The 19,139-nt window shown below is 39.0% G+C and overlaps 1 protein-coding gene across 3 annotated transcripts in view; it reads left to right on the top strand.

The window, feature by feature from the left end:
• Positions 1-18,797, top strand: part of MOSMO (modulator of smoothened) — a 30,960-nt gene extending 12,163 nt beyond the window's left edge. Inside the window, exons 2-5 of one of the 3 annotated variants that reach the window (XR_014618873.1) lie at positions 6,296-6,508; positions 9,538-9,695; positions 10,664-10,712; positions 14,984-15,064. Coding sequence is in view for 2 of the 3 variants with exons in the window: in XM_084295681.1 (XP_084151807.1) it covers positions 6,296-6,508; positions 14,984-15,168 (398 nt within the window). In the remaining variant the exon portion in view is untranslated. Of the gene's footprint in view, positions 1-6,295; positions 6,509-9,537; positions 9,705-10,663; positions 10,713-14,983 lie in introns of those variants that run through there. The other 2 variants (XM_084295681.1, XM_084295682.1) reach the window with 2 other exon arrangements.
• Positions 18,798-19,139: the final 342 nt, after the last annotated feature.

Raw genomic sequence — 19,139 nt, forward strand, 5'->3', positions numbered from 1 at the left:
CTTTCCCAATATATGGCCCCTATTTTTTTCTCTCTGGGGGTGGTGGGAGGGAGGGAAAAGGCTGCTTTTTGTGGAAGCGGGATTTGGTTTGAATTAGGCATCATACAAATACTGAATTGAAAACTTCTGAGACAATTCAGGCACCAGATGGTCTTCAGCAGCAAGGCTGCTTGATAAACCATGACCCTTTAACGTTGACTAGATTTTTAAAATGAGAATTCTTCTGTTTAAAAGCCATTAAGCTTTGGATTTCTAAAGAATGTCAAAAATGGTACCTAATAAGTTAAGTTGTCTGGGTATTGGATTGTTAAATAGAATTCAATTAATAGGTTCATCATAGCTAGTAAACTGTTTGAAGCTAGGGAAGCTACCTCATCTATTATTGCCAATGTGAGTGTTTTTTCACAAGAGAGTCACTTAGTTTCTGACAAAGGAACACCTTTTGTATCTCTAGTGCAAGAAGAAGAATAGCGCGTTTCAAAGTTGGTTTGAGAAGTAAAGAACATTCTGAGTTCTGAGAAGGGGATAAATGGAGTAGAAGAGAAATAGCAGCTTATATAACGTACCTTGCAATGTTGACTTGCTCTTAAAAGATTCAGTCTAGGTATAGCAAGGACTTTGCAAGTAAATCTAGGTCCTTATCAAAACTGATTTTTCAACATTGTAAAAAAATACTTGTTAGATGTGGGTTTTGAACCAATAAATATCTACGGGACGTATCAAATGACCAGAAGCAAGGTCAAATGATAAAATAATACTGGTCTGCTTCAAAGTGATAAACTCTTAAAACTTTTCTTCCAGGGTTACTATAACTGTTAGGTAATTCAAGAGACAGAGTCAAAAACCTAAGATCTGGCATACAAAGTACAGGAATGATAACTCATAATCCATTTTGTTTTGCGTTCCTCTGTATTCTGTGCCTTTGCAGTTAATCCTCTGTTGTTCTTTTAACGCTTTCTCTAAATCATCATTTAACATTCATAAATCTTATTTTAGTGAGTCAGAACTTGGTTGCCTTTTATCTACTAACTGAACAACACAGTGGATCATCTGCAGTAAAAGAATCAATCTGTCATACCACATGGTGAATACAGGACTTGCATGGTAACCTTGAAGTTATTTTAGTGGTGTAAGTGCCAAACAGCATCTCTTCAAACTATGCCCCATCCCTCACAAAAGAAGTAATTATTTATGTTGGAACAGTAGCAGATGTGGTTTTCTCATGCTTGATTGGAAATTGGCATTTGATCCTATCTTACATTCTTATATTTGATCCTTTTACAGTAGTCTTTATATTTATCTAGGTAATCCAGATATTATTGTCCTACAACACTGGCTTAAGCGAAGAAGTGTAGAAAAAGGTGTTATTCCATTTAGAGTTACTTAGCTGCAGTTAATCGTGTGTGTACAGTAATTTACAAATGCTCCAATGTGACAATTTCCATTGCAGGAAAATGATTTTGGTATGTAAGACTGGGAAACATCCCACTTAAAAAAAAAAAAAAAGCAGAGTTCTTTTAATTACTTGGGGGGGAAAAATAAATCTTCTTGGAAACACTTCCTCCTTGTTTGCTGTTATGGGCAGTTGTGTTGGAACCATTCTTACCTTATTTTGTTGTTTGTTCCTCTCAGGAATTCCTCGGCTATGCTTCGCTCACTTTGAAAACGTTCTCCTGTCAGAGAGGCTTGGTTGCAGGCAAGGAGCAGCAGACATGTTAAAGGCAAGATGGCCAAAGTCAACTTGATGGTTAACCTGAACTTGATACAGGGAATTAGTTTGTGATGAACAAATCACTGCATTCTCTTTAGACTTTTCAAGTTTCTGCTTGGATCAAGTAGTGAGCTGTGTCTGTGCCTAGACAGCTGCAGTCTGTTCCTCCTCTTAAATGGACCTGGCCCCTTTTCCATTCGAGTTTATTAATTGGACAGAACTTAGAAACTTTCCAAGAATAATCTCATTTCCTCCTGTCCCTGTCTGTGGCCCAGTTAAGTTGCAGGAAACGGCTTAACTGAGCTGCCCTTATTTTACATGTCATTGTCTGGCATGTGACTGTTACCTAACCAGCAGCTATGAATGTTTTAGTGTGCCCAAATAACATAGCTCCATGTACTGTGCTCATTACTAAAACATAAAACTTTTCAGTGTCCTTGCCACATTGGCAGTGCTCTAAGATTTACATCACCAGTGGCTCATTAGAAGCCCTGTAAACTATGTTCTTTGCTTAGCAAAGATGATATAACAAATCTCCTGTACACTAAAAAGAAGTTTGAGAAGAAATTGTCAGGCAGACACAACTGGGGTTTCTAGCAGAAGCACTCCATCTCATCAGGACTGCAAAGGAGGGAGTGCAGGTGGGTGGGCTGTTTTGGAGCAATTGACTGTTTTAACTTCCTCAGTAGGCATATTGGTCCATAATATTAATTTAATGTTAGTAATAAGCATGTTGCTTGGGATGTGGTTAATATATGGAAGGTAAAAGTGAAGAATCTGTTGTCAGGGAATATAGAAGGTTGCAGATACATTTAAACCCAAGGAATAGCGTTTTCTCTAAAACAAGGGGAAAGTGTTTGCAAGTGAGGGAAGTGCAGAGGACAGGCAGGTATCCCAAGCTTTATGAGGAAAAGCAGATCTGAGGATTTGTGCTTTGTATATTCGTGTGACGGTGTAGCCGCTGAACTCTGACTTTGCAATGTTTGAGCCACATCTTGTTCACTGCATCATGCTTTTATCATATTAATTGCTTCTTGTGCCACAGTTAGCTCTGCAGGGCACTGGCATCTCTGCTGTGTCCATGTGGCATGCTTGATCCTGCACATTCTCGCAATCAAATAATAGATGAACAGCAAACATCTGAACAGCTGTTCTTATGCCCCTGCTTTCCAGCCGTGGTTTCGCTGTGCCACTGTTAATAATTCAGAAGTAATGGAGAGGTGGGGGAGTGAAAGGGCTGCAGCAATCTTTGTTTCTCTCCGCAGTGTGTGCTTCCTCCTTGGTGGCTCTGTAGTTACCACGGAAACAGGAGAGGGATGGCACAGCACCGGCAGGGCTGGCGTGGGACTCGTGGGTCTGCTCAGTGCAGCGGCACATCTGCACAAATGGGAAAGCCTAGGGCTCGCCTGCCCTTGGTGGGGTGCCTTCTCCCTCCCTCTGTCTCTCTATGGTTTTGTGAAACTTAATTATAAAATAGATGATGCTCCCAAATCTTAGTGCATTTGTTAAATAGCCTTTTTATTAGTGATCCTGCTAAAAGAAAAAAAAGGCAGTGTCAGAATAAGCATTACTGGAGGAATGAGGTAAGGTAGTGTGGGAATGTGATCATGAAATCTCTCAGTGGTAAAATGTGGAGTCCTGGTTATAATCAGACTCACTATTGGAAGAAGGTTTCACATGCTTGAAATGCCCTGGTACTTTACCCTGGTGCTTTAGGGAATAGATTTACTGGAAAAGACTAAGGACCACTTCACGTACATTTGCTCATCCTTTGCTTTGATCAAGGCCGAGCCTCATTTTTAGTAACTCTGAGTGCATGTACTGATCACTCCTTGCACTGGCTGTACTGAGTTGCACAGTGCCAGACTGGGAGGCTATGGAGGGGGAGGACGTGAGGGGAGGGGACCAGCCCTGGGCATCCCCATGCTGTCCTAGCTCACGGCAGGCCTGGGGCTTTGGAGGGTGAGCAGGTGTGCTAACTCTGCTGCACGTGTTTTAGGGCTGTAGAGTGTATCTGTTTAAGCTGCCTTATCTACTAGCATTACCTCTGCTGTTTGTTTTACTGCTGCATTTGGTGCTTAGATTTTCAGCAGTTATGTTGGCATTATTCTGAAGGAATGACTAAAAGCCCCTTTTTCCTAGGGATAAGGGTGGAACTTGATGACCGGCTTGAGACGGACTATTGGGCTGTTCTATAACTGTGGGCAGGAGGAGACTGTCCAATTCAGTATCTCTGTCCCTACTTTCAGTGGTAAATCAGATAAGGGTAACCAAGATTTTCTATACCTAGATGTATCATTGGAAGCTGCCTAGCAACTGTCTGCTTGCTGGCTTTAGAGCAGGACCTACATAATCAAATACCACGTAAACCCACTCTTCTGTAGAGTTCTATGGCAAGTAAATACTCCTTTTGCACACCAAAAAGAAGTCTTATTTATGGAATCAAATTTTATGTCTGTGTAGGTATGAATACACCCAGCAGAGTAATCCTGTCTGGCTTGCATGAGGTTTTGTGGCCTCAAATGTTGATTCATTCTGTACCTGCTCTTCTTTTGAAATCTGCATTCAACAGGAGATCTGTCACTGGGACCAGGCTATGAAGTTTAACTTCCTGCTGCCTCAGTTTATGTGAGATATCCTGGTATTGTGAACTTAATCTGGAACTTGAAATTTATGAGTGAGGTTGTTTCTCCTAGTTACTTTTATGGAACCTTTGGAAATAGTTCACAAACCTTTTCTTATCCTCATTTGACCTCCAAAGAGTCTGTAGGCTTAGGGTTCAAAGCCCTATTGCTGTTGCTTTTGTCAAAGTTAAAAATGTGCTCAATTATTGTCCATGAATTCAGGAAATATCTGAGTGCATGATGTAATTTTCACACTTTTAAAAGTTATACTTCAGTTTAGACAGAACTGACTTTTGCTATAAAGGCAGCAAAATTGTTGTTAAGTCCTATTCTTGCAGAGCGATTGGGATTAGTTTATTGTTCTGTCAGGCTGCAGTGAATAGCCTCTTTATCCCCAAGCTACTTAGTGTTTTATATGAGGTTCTGCAATACGTGTGTGTTTCAGGGAGCTTGACTATCAAGGACACATGCACATCTCCCTTCTGTCCTGGCAGCTGATGTAAAATGAAAACATTGCAGGCAGCACAAAAGCAACTGAGAAGCACTGCATGCAGAACTGTAGTGTATAGGCATGTGGGCTGTGCAAGTCTGCTTGTATAATTCTGGCTGAGTTCTGTTTAATCCCGGTGTGCAGTCATGGTGTGATTGCTGTATATCTGGAGTAGAAAATGCCAGTTTTGCAGTAGTGGGTTTTGTAACTGATGCATTTTTAAGGATTTTACTCAAACTTTTACTCAAGTTGAAAATACGTCTCTGAATCTTCCAGTGAATCTTTCATTTTTTCTGAGTTGCACTCTTTATTTTAAGTAAATAATGTTATAGTTGGCCTGTTTAAAATAATTTGTGGAGGAAGATGTTGACTCTAATGCTATCCATTGATGACTTTGTTTTAGATAAAGAACAATTGTGATTATTTAAGGACGTAGATCAGAAGAAGAGAAATTGTGAAGAATTGAGAAATATAGGACTTAAGTGATACAGGAAGAAATAGATTTTAACATTACATGTTAACGTTGCATTAAAATTTTCCAGGTAAAGAACTTCAGTATTAAAGCTTACTAAAAGCTGCTTTATGTATGAGTCTCAGATGCACTGAAATAGATATTAAATCAGATTTACTTGGATCTAATTGAAAACATCTGATTTTCTGTCACTTACAGAATTCTGCTTGTTGTGATATGTCTTAGGCTCAGCCTGTTTGTTGCATTGCAGTTTGCTACTGCAAACTGCAGTTTGTTACTGCAAACAGTTGATGGCAATTTTAAAATGATTTGATTGTTTTTTTTTCCTCTGGTGGACTGTGACAAAACAATATGGTTCCTGTACCAGCCTTGTTCTCTTCCTAGGATCTCTTTGGCTAGTAGTATAGATATCCCAGGTGGTGTGTGTTGTAACTCTTGTTAGCTGACAAAATAATTGACCTAAGTCAATTGACTCTTAGACAGTTATTGTCAATAAGTGGATTATTTGGGAAACATTCTTAAAATCTTCATATGAACTAAATGGAGATTCTACAGCAAGACTTTGAGGATTAAAGCTGTGTTTACAGATGAGAGAAAAAGACATTAGACCAAGACTTGTTAGGGGGCTGCATCCTGTTTTATCAGATTATAAAAGTATTTTTTCTTCCAAAGATGAGTGAGAGTCCCCTCTACAACTCCAATACCATTTTAGCTGATAGTGGTAGGCTTCATAGGACTGCTTTATCCCTTTGATTAGATCTCGACTGCCACTCAAGAACCAGCTTGTATAGCCTGTAGCCATCTCACTTCAATTTGTGCAAAGGTTTGATGAAAGAACATGAAGATAGATGTCCCTCCTATCCTCTGTCTTTGAAAGACTTACTAAGGCTCATCAAAGAATCCCTTATACCTAGACAAATCTGAGATTCAGTTTGCAGCTGAGCGCCCCTCAGAGAGGATTTTGAAAGTTTACTTGCCTCTCTGCTATGTATTTTCAGGTGCTCTCACAGTTGGCCTTGTGCGACAGTGTCAAACCATCCATGGACGTGACAGGACCTGTATTCCTCCACGGCTGCCTCCTGAGTGGGTCACTACGTTATTTTTCATCATTATGGGAATCATTTCACTAACTGTCACATGTGGTTTGCTGGTGGCTTCACACTGGCGAAGAGAAGCTACTAAATATGCCCGCTGGATAGCTTTCACTGGAAGTAAGTGACCTCAACTACACAGTTGACCTGTACACAGGATAAACTGGTGGAGTCTAAAATAATACTGTTGTCAGGGAACAATGTGTAGGGCTCCTACTATATAAAACGTTCTTTCTCTTCAAATACCACATCTGAGAGAAAAAAGAAATTCTTCAAAAATTGAGGGATTGATAACTGAGAGGGATTAATCACCTGTTGGCCCAAGGTGAGAGTATAGGAAGTCATTGCATTCCCTGATCCCTTTACCTTCCTTGAGGAGTGCCGTTAATTGGCTGAAGAGAATGAGCAGAGATGGAAGAGGACAGTCCCAGATTGTGTCTTCCCCATGCCCTTATCTCCAGTCTTACTCCTAGCAAAATGGAATGACTGGAAATTCCTTCCCCTAGGTAGAGGAAGCAGTTGATGCATCTAAGACTTACTACAGTTTGAAATCCATCCCTATTTCAGGTGTCTCATGTCTCATGAATACCTCATTCAGGGTTGATGCTGGTTCAGTCCTGCTTGATGCTCACAACGGGTTTTTTATTTGGAATATCTGCATCCTAATTGGCTATGCAGGAGGGTTGCCCACTGCAGAGCATCTGCTGTGCTTCACAGCACTGAGACTTTTGCTTCCTGTGACCTGCAGCAGTGCTTTAGCAGAGGGACTAGTACCAGTGTTGTTCTGCTCTGCACAAGTACGGGCATAATAAAGTACTGGCTGAGCCTCCTCTAGCAGCCCTGTGTTTCTGCATGGGGAAACATGCTGTGGCTCCTTCATTGCAAATGAAAAATAGTTATAACAAGTAAGGGGAGTAACTTTCAAACTTCCTTTTCTTGGTGTGTGTTACAGGCTTATGCCAACTGTGAAATGATGCCTTAATGGTGGGGATGACAGCATGAAAAAACTCAAAACCTGAGGGCTTTTAAATTGACTTGAATTATGACATACCACTAAAGGTAGTGTGAACACTAACTAGAAGATGCAAGTTTGTGGTTTACACAGACATAAATAAGGTTTAATGGAACTCTATGACATCTAATATGAATGAGATTGAAGTTTGTTTGGGGGAGGGAATAATGTAAAAAAGCACTGAGCTTCAACAGAGGCACTTTGCTGAGGCACTTGTACAATCAAAGCCATCCTTCTGACAACTTTGCTACATAGCATATTAAATTGGTAGTGCAGCTTTTGCAGACAGGGGAGCTGTTGAAATGCTGTATTCATTGTGATTGACTTCTATTTTCAAGTGAATGACTAAAATAGACATGAGTATTACTGAATATTAAATCCCAACTTCCAGTTGTCATTGTATATCTATACATATTTCATGTGCATCTGATGTATGCAGGGAGGGTTTGAGCTCAGAATGCTATGTAAGATTAGAATGCTTACAGTGAGCTGAAGTCAAAGCTTGTTTTATGGTGGTTTTTTTAGTACTATATGTTTATTTACTGAGGTTTTTTCTTTAAATTACAACTTGCATTTTGGGGTTTACATATTTTAGTGTTTTAAAATATCTCCATTAATCCAAATCTTGCATCTTTAGTTTTCTATAACTTTGCGTGGTTCAGCTGAAAATTCTGGTAACCTAAAGCTCTTTTTTTCTGTAGATTCCTTTGGGCTTGCAACTGGTCCATTATTAAGGTCTAAATATAGAAGGGTCTGCACTTGCCTTTGTTAGGAGATGTTTAATAATGAAGCATATTAACTTTTTTCTCTTGCAACTCAGAATTTCTTATGATTCTATTAAGATCTGATTGTGTTGCTGAAATTCAGCATCTTTGATATTCATCTCCAATACGTATGACTCTGTGACCTTTCTGTTCCTGTTAACAATGATGATGGGAAATTGTATTGCTTGACTCACTTGTAATAAAAGTCACTTTGGGAAAAGAAGTAAATGGAAGGCAGAGTTCTTTACTTTCCAGGAGGTAGACGAGAACAAATTCTCTCGTTCATTGAATGGCAACACAAATTAGTAATCTATATGTAGATTGGTATTAGGCGACATGTGGAATTAACTTGGACTACAATGAACAGGTCCTTCCTGTGAAGTGCCAGAGTACCGTGTTATGAAAAGATGGGTAACTCATTAGAAGGGGATAGAGAAAACTTCATAATTGTATTACATATCTTCTGCAGGTGATTTCAAGACTCCACAGCACAGGCAACTAGCAGATATTGTTCTTACAGAGCTTTCTAAATGTGACAGAGTATGTGATGTCCTAGGTGGCAGCAAAGTTTGCTAGGGTTGCTAAAGGCCACCCGGGGACTGGCAGCTCTGTTCCCTTCAAATGCAAGGGGGGTCTAAATTAAATCATGTAACAGCAGAGGAATCCTTTTGTTCAGCCGTTTCCTTGCAACTCTGCCAGTAGCAAGGAGGGTCTGGTAAGAGGTCAGTCTTGCCCGGTTCATGCTGGAATTTGACCCTGATGGGTTGAGTCCGTTTGTTTCCAGATCCAGTGTAAATACCCTTCTGTCCAAGGGGGTGGAATGCTATCCAGAGAAGTGATGAGAGTCTCACTCTTATTCCTGGATAACTATCTGAAATATCCTCTCGTTTTGAGGAAGAGAATTAAGATCTCCCTTGCAGAAGAGAAAAGTCGTGGAAGCTCAGCTCCCTGTAGCTGTTTAACAACATTGTGCAGGGAAAGAGAAGCTTCCTGATTTCTTTGTTTTGATTTTGTGATAATCATGTGAAAGACCCTAAGGGACTGTTTAATGTTTTTCTCAACTGATAGAAGTCTGTAGAGCAAACTGGTGCAAACATCCTCAGCGCTTCATTCCTTTGCTCACTTTACAGAGCACAGTATGATAATTCAGGGAAGAAGAGTCCAGGTCATAAACTAGTGCTGGTTGCTTGGCATGCCTATACCAACCCCTTCAAAGAGAAGCAAAGGTAGGATAGAGTTTTTCTGCTACAACTAAAAGATTAAGATAGTATTAGATGGATTTTTGGACATTGTTTTGGATTGTGGTGACTTTATCCAGGCTGTTGGTATCACCTTTTATTGCAGTCTGATTTTCATTTTCATGTTTTACCCAGGTTATGGCTGTAGATGGGATCTACAGGTTCTTGGGTGACCCATCACACACATCCCTCTGTATTCAGCAGTTTGTTGGCACTACCAATTATGTTAGAGAAACCTGCTTGCTTTTGTTGTTGTATCCAGCAAAGGTTACAGGAGGAGTAGCTCTGATGAAGTAAGAATCAGAACCTTTTTCCTCAGCAAAAACCTGTGTCTCTCCTTGATGTCTTAATCATATTGAGAAATTAGGCTTGGAGAAAAATTAAACATATTATGTACCTTATCTTTACTGGAATTTTTGCTTATAGTCTTGTCATCTTGGATAACACGCTTTTCAATAGTGCATCTACTAAATATGAATTATTGCCAAGTGATCTTGTCTGCCTTAGCTAAGGGACATGTGAAGGACCAAATTTTAATTTTTATTTCATGTGTATGCTTTCCTGTATACACTTTTAAAGGGATGCACCCGAGAGTATTTGCTAGCACAGCATTTGCATCCTTCCTCAGCCATTGGTGACTTTACTATGTAGAAACTTGTCTTTCAGGCTTCTCTGCAAACTGTCTACGCATACAGAAGAGAGATTTCAGTCTTCCAAATCATGCTGCACACTTGACAAAAGTCTTCTAAAGGCAAATGCAAAAGTTTTCCTATGCTTCCTGTAGAGAAGATTCTTTCAAAAATCATAGTATTCCTACTGATGTGATAGGTATTGTCACCCTGGGGGTAGACACTATCAAAACTATTGTTGTTCTGAGTCCCATTAGCTGTAGTGCTGAATTCACACAATGTAATGAAGAGTAAATTCCTTCTTGGTGTTCATTACTGTACTGCCCAGGTTTCTGTGTGCTTCTTCAATAAAAGAGGAGTTGCAGACACACAGCTGTGCCTCATCTGTTGATGGCAACCAAAGATCTGTCAGCTATTCATTGCATGGTATTGTTTACCTTTTGCTCAAGTGTGAGCTAACTGTTACCATCCCAGCTTCTGTACTGCTTCATCACTAATTTTGCCCTGTGACAGGGAGGCATAAGTTGGTAGCAGGCAAGAAACCTGGCTTTGGTATTGTTCTATGTATCTCTGAAACTACTCCTTTCTTGCTAGTCCTACTTCAAATTAATCTAAATCCCTTTCCTTTACAGGTCATTATGCCATCTTCTGTTTTAGAAGATAGGATGTGGCGAACCTATGGTAAATCCTTAAAGCTGTAATTCTTGTGGTCCTTGGGACAGATACTGTTAAGATCTATAATTAGGAACTATATCCAGAGCTTATCCTCTGTGGAGGCCACGTATGTGGTATTCTGTATATTATAACAATCTGGGATGTTGCAGGAATTCGTAGAATAGCCTACAAGGTCTGTTTACATCTTAAACAAATTCAGGTCTCTACCATCTGCTACAGTTAGAAAAGGAACTAATTCTGTTACCACCACTGAAGTGTAGGTGCTTCTCTGAGATATATCACAGGAAGAGATGCTGAATAGAAAATCATAATTTACCTTTTTTTTTTCCTAGCATTTACAAGAGAGTCTGTTACTGATTTGTATTAGGATTTAAATGTTCATAAGCGTAACAGACTTGATTTGTGGAACACAAGTAGAAACACAGTAGGACAATCATATTCTTAACTAGTATTAGCTATCTTGCAAATACTTGTTCCTGGTGTTTGAGTGAATAAAGGGCTTCTTGGGTTACAAAGGATTTGTACCAGCTTCTGCTTTCTATGTTATGCATCTCCAAATAGACAAGCAGGTAGTACCATACTCCCCTAAAGACTAGACCATATCCTTTTTCTTCTTTCAATACACTTTATCTTGGATTCTTTGAAGTTACTGTCACTGGATGCTGAAAACAATTTCAAGCTTAAGAATTAAAGGATCTAGACTTTTTTTGACAGACAACATTCAGAAGCAGACTAGAAATTGTGTTCTGTTACCTAAATATTTTTGTTAATACCAACTGTAATGATTGTGTCTTTCTGCAAACTTTCCCTGAAATCGTAAGTACGTACTCCTGAGGAAGAAGTTCTTTATGGGTTGCTGGGGATTTTGCTGGAAATTCGCTGAGCTGATACGACCAGATGTGGAAAGCTGTGTTTTGTGTCACAGCTCTAGCCAGCAATTCTCATTCTAGAACAATATACACTAAGTTAACTCAGTGCTTCCTTTGTTGGATTTTGTCTTTTTAATTAAGTAATCATGCATCTTAATATGTCATTTTTTTGAGATGATAACTTAGATTTCCTTATCTGACAAACTTTGAAATCTGTTTTTCAGTAGATTAAAAATTCTTAGACCACGCTAAGGAAAATTGCTTGGAAACCCTCACAGCGGAACATGTGTGCTGTTATTTGGAAAAAAAAAAGACTGCTGGTTACTTCTGTAACAAACATTTGAAGTGTGTATGTAAATTAGCATTCTTCTCAGTCTGCGTTTGCAGAATTTATTTTTTCTCCTCTTGCAAACTGAGGGAGGGTTGAGGTACCTGCCTATGTTATCCTCCCACAAGAACATGAGATACTGGGCAAATTTTTGGCTTGCCAGTAACAGGTCTCAGACCTAGGAGTGAGTGCTTGTGGGTGCAGGTATGTACAATGTACCTCAAATAAAATTGGTCAGTAGAGGAGAGAATAAAGATACATTCTTAAGCCTTATCCAAGAGGCCAGCAGAACTTTTCCAGCTATGTAGTTCTTGAAAGCAATAAAGGGGATTTAATCCTGGAAGTGGAGGTGGTTGTGTCAGAGTCATAAAGCTATTTCCTATAAGCGCATTTTTGTTAAAAATGCAATAGAAATTTGGTAAATAACTGGAATGCTCCTCAGGGACAAACTGGATGTAATAGAAAACATGCTGAGTTATGATAATGTGACTCATCCTCAGAGTATTGTTGAAACTGTTACTAATTATGTGTTGCGTTAATAAGTATGCATTATCGACCACTGTTTTCTGGACCACTTACATACAGAGCTCTTCTGTGCTTACACAGATCTGCTCAGGAAACATATACCTGATCTTTCTCTCGTCAGATGGACCATTTACTGGTTAAGATACAATTAAAAAAGAGGAAACAATTTTCTAAGGATTTGATTATGTGGACCAATAAAATAGATAAATACTTTTAGATTAATGTTTAAAGTGTGTGATGTTTAATGTCTGGTTTCTGTGTTTTGTTTTTTTAACAGATGGTCTAACGTGGTAGCACTGAGCAACAATTCAGTAACTGCAGTTGCCAGATTTGTTTGTGCTTTTTCTTCCATAATCTGCTGGTGTGGTTATATTAAAATCAAGTCACATGCTCCCTCTAGTGGAATGTGTATATACATATTACTTTATTTTTATTTACTAAAATGCTTACTGGGGAATAAATAAGTAAGCGGAGAGGCTGATTCTTGTGTTAGCAGCATTCAACTCAAGGTATTGTGTAAGCAGCTTCATGTTTAGGAATGCAAGGATCAGCTGAAGGTCTGATGTGCATCATGTGATGAAACAGTCCTTTTTTTGTTCATGTCCATAATTCTTCATGGACATTTCTTGAATTCAGGTTCTTCATGCCCATAACTAGTCTCTTCTACAGAGCATGAGTATTTTTCCTCAAAGCTGAGACCTGTGCTATGCAAATTACAAGAATTAAGCATTAAGACCTGATATACATAAAGACATAAGCTGTTGGTCCTTGAATAAACATGGAGTTGATAAAGTTTTTAGTATGGGCATGAAACATTGTAAAGCTGGAAGGACTGGAGCACGTGTATTTAGGCAGGAAGAAGAGTAATGAAGTTGTTTGACGAACTATTAAGGCTGCTCTAGGCCATCATCTCTTCGTTTGGAAAGAATAGAGACTGTCCTGGTAAGGACAGATGAGCTGCTGAATTTAAGGTACCTTTTGGAAACAAAAAGATATGGAGCAATGCTGACTTGCATAGGAGCCAGTAATTAAGGTGATGGCTATTACTAGAATGTTGCTTTTTTTGTTCCCAAGTAGGGAACAGCACCCCTAGAGTTTCATCTCTTAGTGGTAGAGAAGAGCGTACTGACAAGGACAGCACCTATGTTTCTTATTAACAAATAAAAAGCATCAGTGTGTGTTAAGTGAGAGGAAACTCAATGAACTAGTATGTAGTGTGCGTTGTTGAGAACTGAGAGAACTGTGCATCATGTGGGATGAGTATGTGTATGGTTGGTGGAACATGTCCCTCAGATATAATTTAGATTTGCTTGAATGAGTATTGTGAGTAGAACATGGTACCCCAAATAAATATTTGAAATAACATTGAAATACGTATACATGAAATAACAGTAAGGCACTAAATGTTGACTTAAGTTGTAGAAAAAAATCTGTTGTGCTAATACTGATTTAAAGAAAAAAATAACTAATGCTATATTTACGAATATGCAGTCAAACCAACTTAAAAGCTAATCCTTTTTCTTGTGAAGAATCTCTTCTCTCTTTGAGAAGTCATTCCCTTCATTGAGACTGTACAACCCTGCATTTTGTATGTTCAAATTCTATAAGATTATTTATCCAGAGGTATCTTATAGGAACACTGGGGTTCTCATCTGGGAAAGATTACAACACTGGATATCCTTTACTGGATTTGATCAGAGCACTGAAGTGTGCTGTGAGAAATGAGGGTCACTTAATATCTGAAGGCCTGTGAAATCCATAGTGTAATTTTAATGAATGGCTTTAATAGGAGTTCTATTTTTTGTATATCTACACAGAGACAGTTGTAAACATGAAACATGTACCTAAGTCCAACTATTAAAGTGAAAAAAGAAGTGTCATTGCTTGGTTCTCTAAGTTCATGGAGTCTGAACTTGAAGTTTCTTGCTAAGAAGCTTAGATTAAATTGAATCAGAAAACTTTCTTTAAACTCCACTGGAAAATCTTAAGGATATATGAATATTTTCTTAAGAAATAAATTTAGGAAACTGCTGTATTTTAGTCTAAAAGAAACCATAATGACAATGTTTCCTATTTTTAACAAAGCTTGGATAGAAAAAGAACTTGGAAGAATGGGAGACGGCAGCTACAGTTGGAAAAAGACAAGTGATAAAAAAAAAAAAAGTTTCTTCAATGTTGAATATTAGTTTATCTTGACTTTGGGGGAGGGAATTTCTAAATTAATTAGGAGTAATGTGCTCTATGATTAGACTCATGGGTAGTGGTAGAAGTACATACTTTAAATGTATTTATGTAAAGAGTTCATGATCCATTGAGCAAGGCTGAAATTACTGTTAAAAAGGGATCTTTTAGTCTGTCTTGGAAATAGACAAGGGATCTTTTAAATGCAAGGTAGAGCCTACTCAGTCATTTCAAGCTAGTTATGTATGGGAATATCTCAGATCTTGGGCTTGGTCAGAATACGTGTCTTGCTTTCCTATACTGCTCTATGGACTTGTAAATATTTTGACTCTTCTGACTCACAGCAATGACTTTTTTTTCTCTTTTCTTTGCAGTGATTCTATTCTGTATGGCAGCCCTAATATTTCCAATTGGATTTTACATCAACGAAGTTGGAGGTCAACCATACAAGTTACCCAATAATACAGTGGTTGGGTCTTCGTATGTACTGTTTGTTTTATCTATTTTCTTTACAATAGTTGGACTTCTATTTGCTGGCAAAGTTTGTTTACCTGGCTGATGAATGTCTGGACTGCGGGACTTTATTTTGGAAAAGAGACACAGAACTGCATTCTCAGGAGGATGCCTAGATATGACTATCAAACACTTACTGAAAAAGGAATGCTTTGACTTATTCTCACTATGCACTTTGGATTGAAAAAAGGAGAGCCTTTCCCATAACCAAATACAGACAACGTTGACTAATCTCCTGAGCATATTTAATGCAGTCAGGTCTGCACTGTGATAGGAACTAGTGAAGAATGCTTTACACTGAGAAGCATAATGCCCCGTCTTACTGTACTGTTCCCATTTTTAACGTCTAACAATTTGGAAGTCAAAGTATTTATGAACTTTGTTGTAGACCAGAGGGTTGCAGAGGAATTCAAGTGAGGCTGGCCTCACTGATTAGGAAATTAGTATTTTACATCCTTCTAATGCGCAAAGCCTTTGGCACCAATATGGATCGATCTTGCATTGCTGCACCAAGAAGCCAATAGATCACTTGTTCTCCAAAAGATACATAACAGCAAGAAGACGTACATCCCCTCCTCTCCCATAAGCTCTAGAAAAACACTACGGAACATTTCAGAGGGGGATTTCTTCCTTATATTTATATAAATATATATATATAAATATATATATATTTTGCTGATGCAGTATACAGTGTGTGTGTGTATGTGTGGGTGTGTATATACATATATATATATGTATATATACACAAATGGTTCCTGGAAAAGAACCCAGAACGCTTTGCTAGCAAAACACTGTGGTGTGCAAAACTAGAACTCAATAGAAAAAAAGCCATTTCTCTGAAGGCCACATAGCTGAGAGTCTTCAGTTTACCTCATTCTTTGTAGCAGCCCTTGATTTTAACAGTTTTTGTAATAGGTACAAACGATCCCATGCCTTTCTAGGTGCAATTTTAAGTTAAGCTAAAATTCTTTTTATGGTAATTTATTTGTATATGAGGGTAGAAGGTGAGATCATGTCATACCTTAAAGTTAAAATCCTAATTTGGGGAAACTGACACTATTTAAATTATTAGCAACTGTTGCATAGAAAGTCTCTTTTTCTACAACATTGTTATTATTGATATTCATATGAGTTCAAGCACTGCAGTTTACAGCAGAGATAAACATTTCTCTAGCGCGTGTAAAATGCAGTGTTTAAAGTAATGCAAATGCTATTTCACTGCAAAGATGGATGAACTTATTAATTCACCTTTACTAAAAAAGCAGTATAATTGTTTAAATAGTATATGCCTTGTTCACTGCAATTATAAATGTGGATTTAAGGACCATCCAAATTTGAAGTATTATTCATGAAAAGCAGTTTTACTTTCCATTACAACTCCATAGGTATTGTCATAATTTACTACTCAATCTAAACTTGCAGAAATTAAGATTTTTCTTAGTGCAGGGAGCTTTCCTGGGCCACTGTCTACATTCATTTTCCAGTTAACTCATGGTTTATTTGAGGTCCATTATGAAAGCAAACAAAAAATTGTATGTCTCAAGTTCTGTTTTATGGAGCTTATTTGAGCTACATTACTAGGCACTGTTAAAAAATGTTAGTGAAATAATCAGAAGCTTCCAAAATAATCACTTATCTTCAGACACTTAAGGTGATAAGACAGTTTGCACAATTATTTGAAACTCAGTGCCATTCAAACCCTACGGGGTTCTGGTCCTCTAACTTCTTCCTGACTCTGCTGTATTAAACAGTTCATAGTTCACATTTTGGTGGTTTTGAACACATTTGCTACTTTAATGGTCTATACGTGATTATTTTTTTTTCCAGTTAGTTCACTCACAAAGAAAAGGAAGTGTTCATAGAATGCTAATTTTTTTCTCAACTAATCTGTAAGTACAGCCAGGCACTTACTTAGAGCTGATGCTTTAAAGATAATTTGGTTCCTTAAGCCTTCATCTGCATAGATATTCTAATTCCCTCTAGCAGTGTTGTGGAAGACAGATAAAATGCCAGGTTAAGATGCCGGATGTGTCTAAATTTTCAGTGTTATTGGTGGTGTAGCAAAAGCTGAAGTATTGACTAAAACATAGGAATTCTGATGCAGAAAAGCTCTTCTGTTTTCAGGAATGTCACTCCTATAAATAGTTCTAGGAGGTTTTTTAACTAGAACATGAGTGAAGGGGTCAGGTTTCTCAACCTCTAAGATTCTTCCTTCTTACCTATTTTGGATATAGTAACATCATGTACACAGTTGATTTAGGCTTTGAGTAAATGGATCCTCATGCAATAAAAAACATGAACACTTATCTTGGAGCATAGCCAGTCTGTGGCTGGCTGGCTGGAAATTTTTCTGATCTGCCAATGCTATTGCTTTGAATTATTAAATAGTGGAGATTTAACTTGCTGGCTGTTTGATTAAATATTTGAGCATTTCATGTCCAGAAATAGATACAGCCATCTGCATTGTAAATAAATAAATAAATTATAATAAAAAACCTTCCCTCAGTAAATGAAGAGACAGCTATCAACAGTTGCTTCTAATGAAGTCACTAAGTACTATGTAGTACAGTATTAATTTATAGCAGAAAATCATATCTTGTAAGCTGTATATAAAACACTGTCTTATGGTGCAATCATTTGTCAAACTTTTGTCTGTTACTTTTGTTTGAAAGATGTGTGCATTCTTTTTCATACCTAAGAGCATCACTGTAAAATCTGCTGAATACTATTTATAGGTTTTATTTGCACAAGGTTTAATTTTAAACTACAAGAAGTTCGTATTGAACATGCCTAAACATCTGTAGACTTTTTCAGTTCATGAAAAGCAAATGTTTCCATATGACTCTTCTCCAAAGGTAATCCCATATTTATGTTGAGTGTTTACATAAACTTTTCTAATTCTGTCAGCCATTATATTTAACTTCTTGAAGGACAGCTCATTTCATGCATCACTAGACTAGTCTTACGCTTCAAAATTCTCTAAAACATTTCATGTCCCATCACACTGTGCACACTTTGTCACTTATTTGCCTAACAACATGTGAAATCAGAAGCTTAAAATACCTTCAGAAGGGAAACTAGTTAATTTGTCTGCATAAATGTTATGGTTGAGCTCAGCTGGAAGCCTTTGGAAGCTGGAAGCCATTCCTCTCAGAGGAGGGTGGGATGCTCGAGTACATGAGTCTAACCATTTAATATTCTGCACTCAGTTGTTACCTTGCTGGCAAGCGCTACCTGTGTTACTGGAGCTGCTGGCAGGGTGCAGCATCACCTGAGCCTGACCCCCTGGCTGCTGTCACTGTGGCCAGATGAGGGCCCTTCTGTAACACCTGTGTTTAGAGCTGTTGTTTAACCACTCCAGAACACACCTGTAGAGTACTGTGTGCCCCAACAAATGAAGGGGGGGGGAATTGAAAGCTGTCCTTTAAAAGCTTTGTGAAGGATGACAATAATGAAGGAAAGAGTGTCTGCCAGCCGCTTGTCCCGCTCGAGGCCTGGCCGTCTGAGTCCTCCGTCCACCCCGCACCACCCTTACCGAGGATTGTTTTCTAATCGGTTAGAACACTTTTATTTTTTTTTCCAATTAATGATATCTGAACAAATGTTAATACAAACTGTATAAAATGAACATAATTTTCTTCACTTGTATTTTTGTTATTGAGCAAGTTTATCAAAATAAATTGTCTACTAAAGCCATCGGCCCCGGCTGCCCTGACTGGAACGAGCGCCTCGCGCGCGGGTGCCTTCCCCTCACGCGCGGGCGCTTCCCGCCCATCGCCGCCCTCTGGCGGCCGGCAGCGGCCCCGCCGGGCCCGCCCCGTCTCCACAGGCAACGCCGTAACGCGGAGCTGCCGCTGGGGCCGGGGGGCGGGTGCTCCCGGCCGCTCCGCGCCGCAGGCACCTGAGCCTGACGGAGGAACGGGCGGGTGAGGGCCGGGAGGCGCCTCGGGGTGCTGCTGCTGAGGGGGCGCGGGGGGTTCTTGGCTGCGGCGTGGAGGGGATGCGGGCTGTTCGGGG

This window comes from Netta rufina (genome assembly GCF_964035555.1).
Source record: "Netta rufina genome assembly, chromosome: 15".
NCBI lineage: Eukaryota > Metazoa > Chordata > Aves > Anseriformes > Anatidae > Netta > Netta rufina.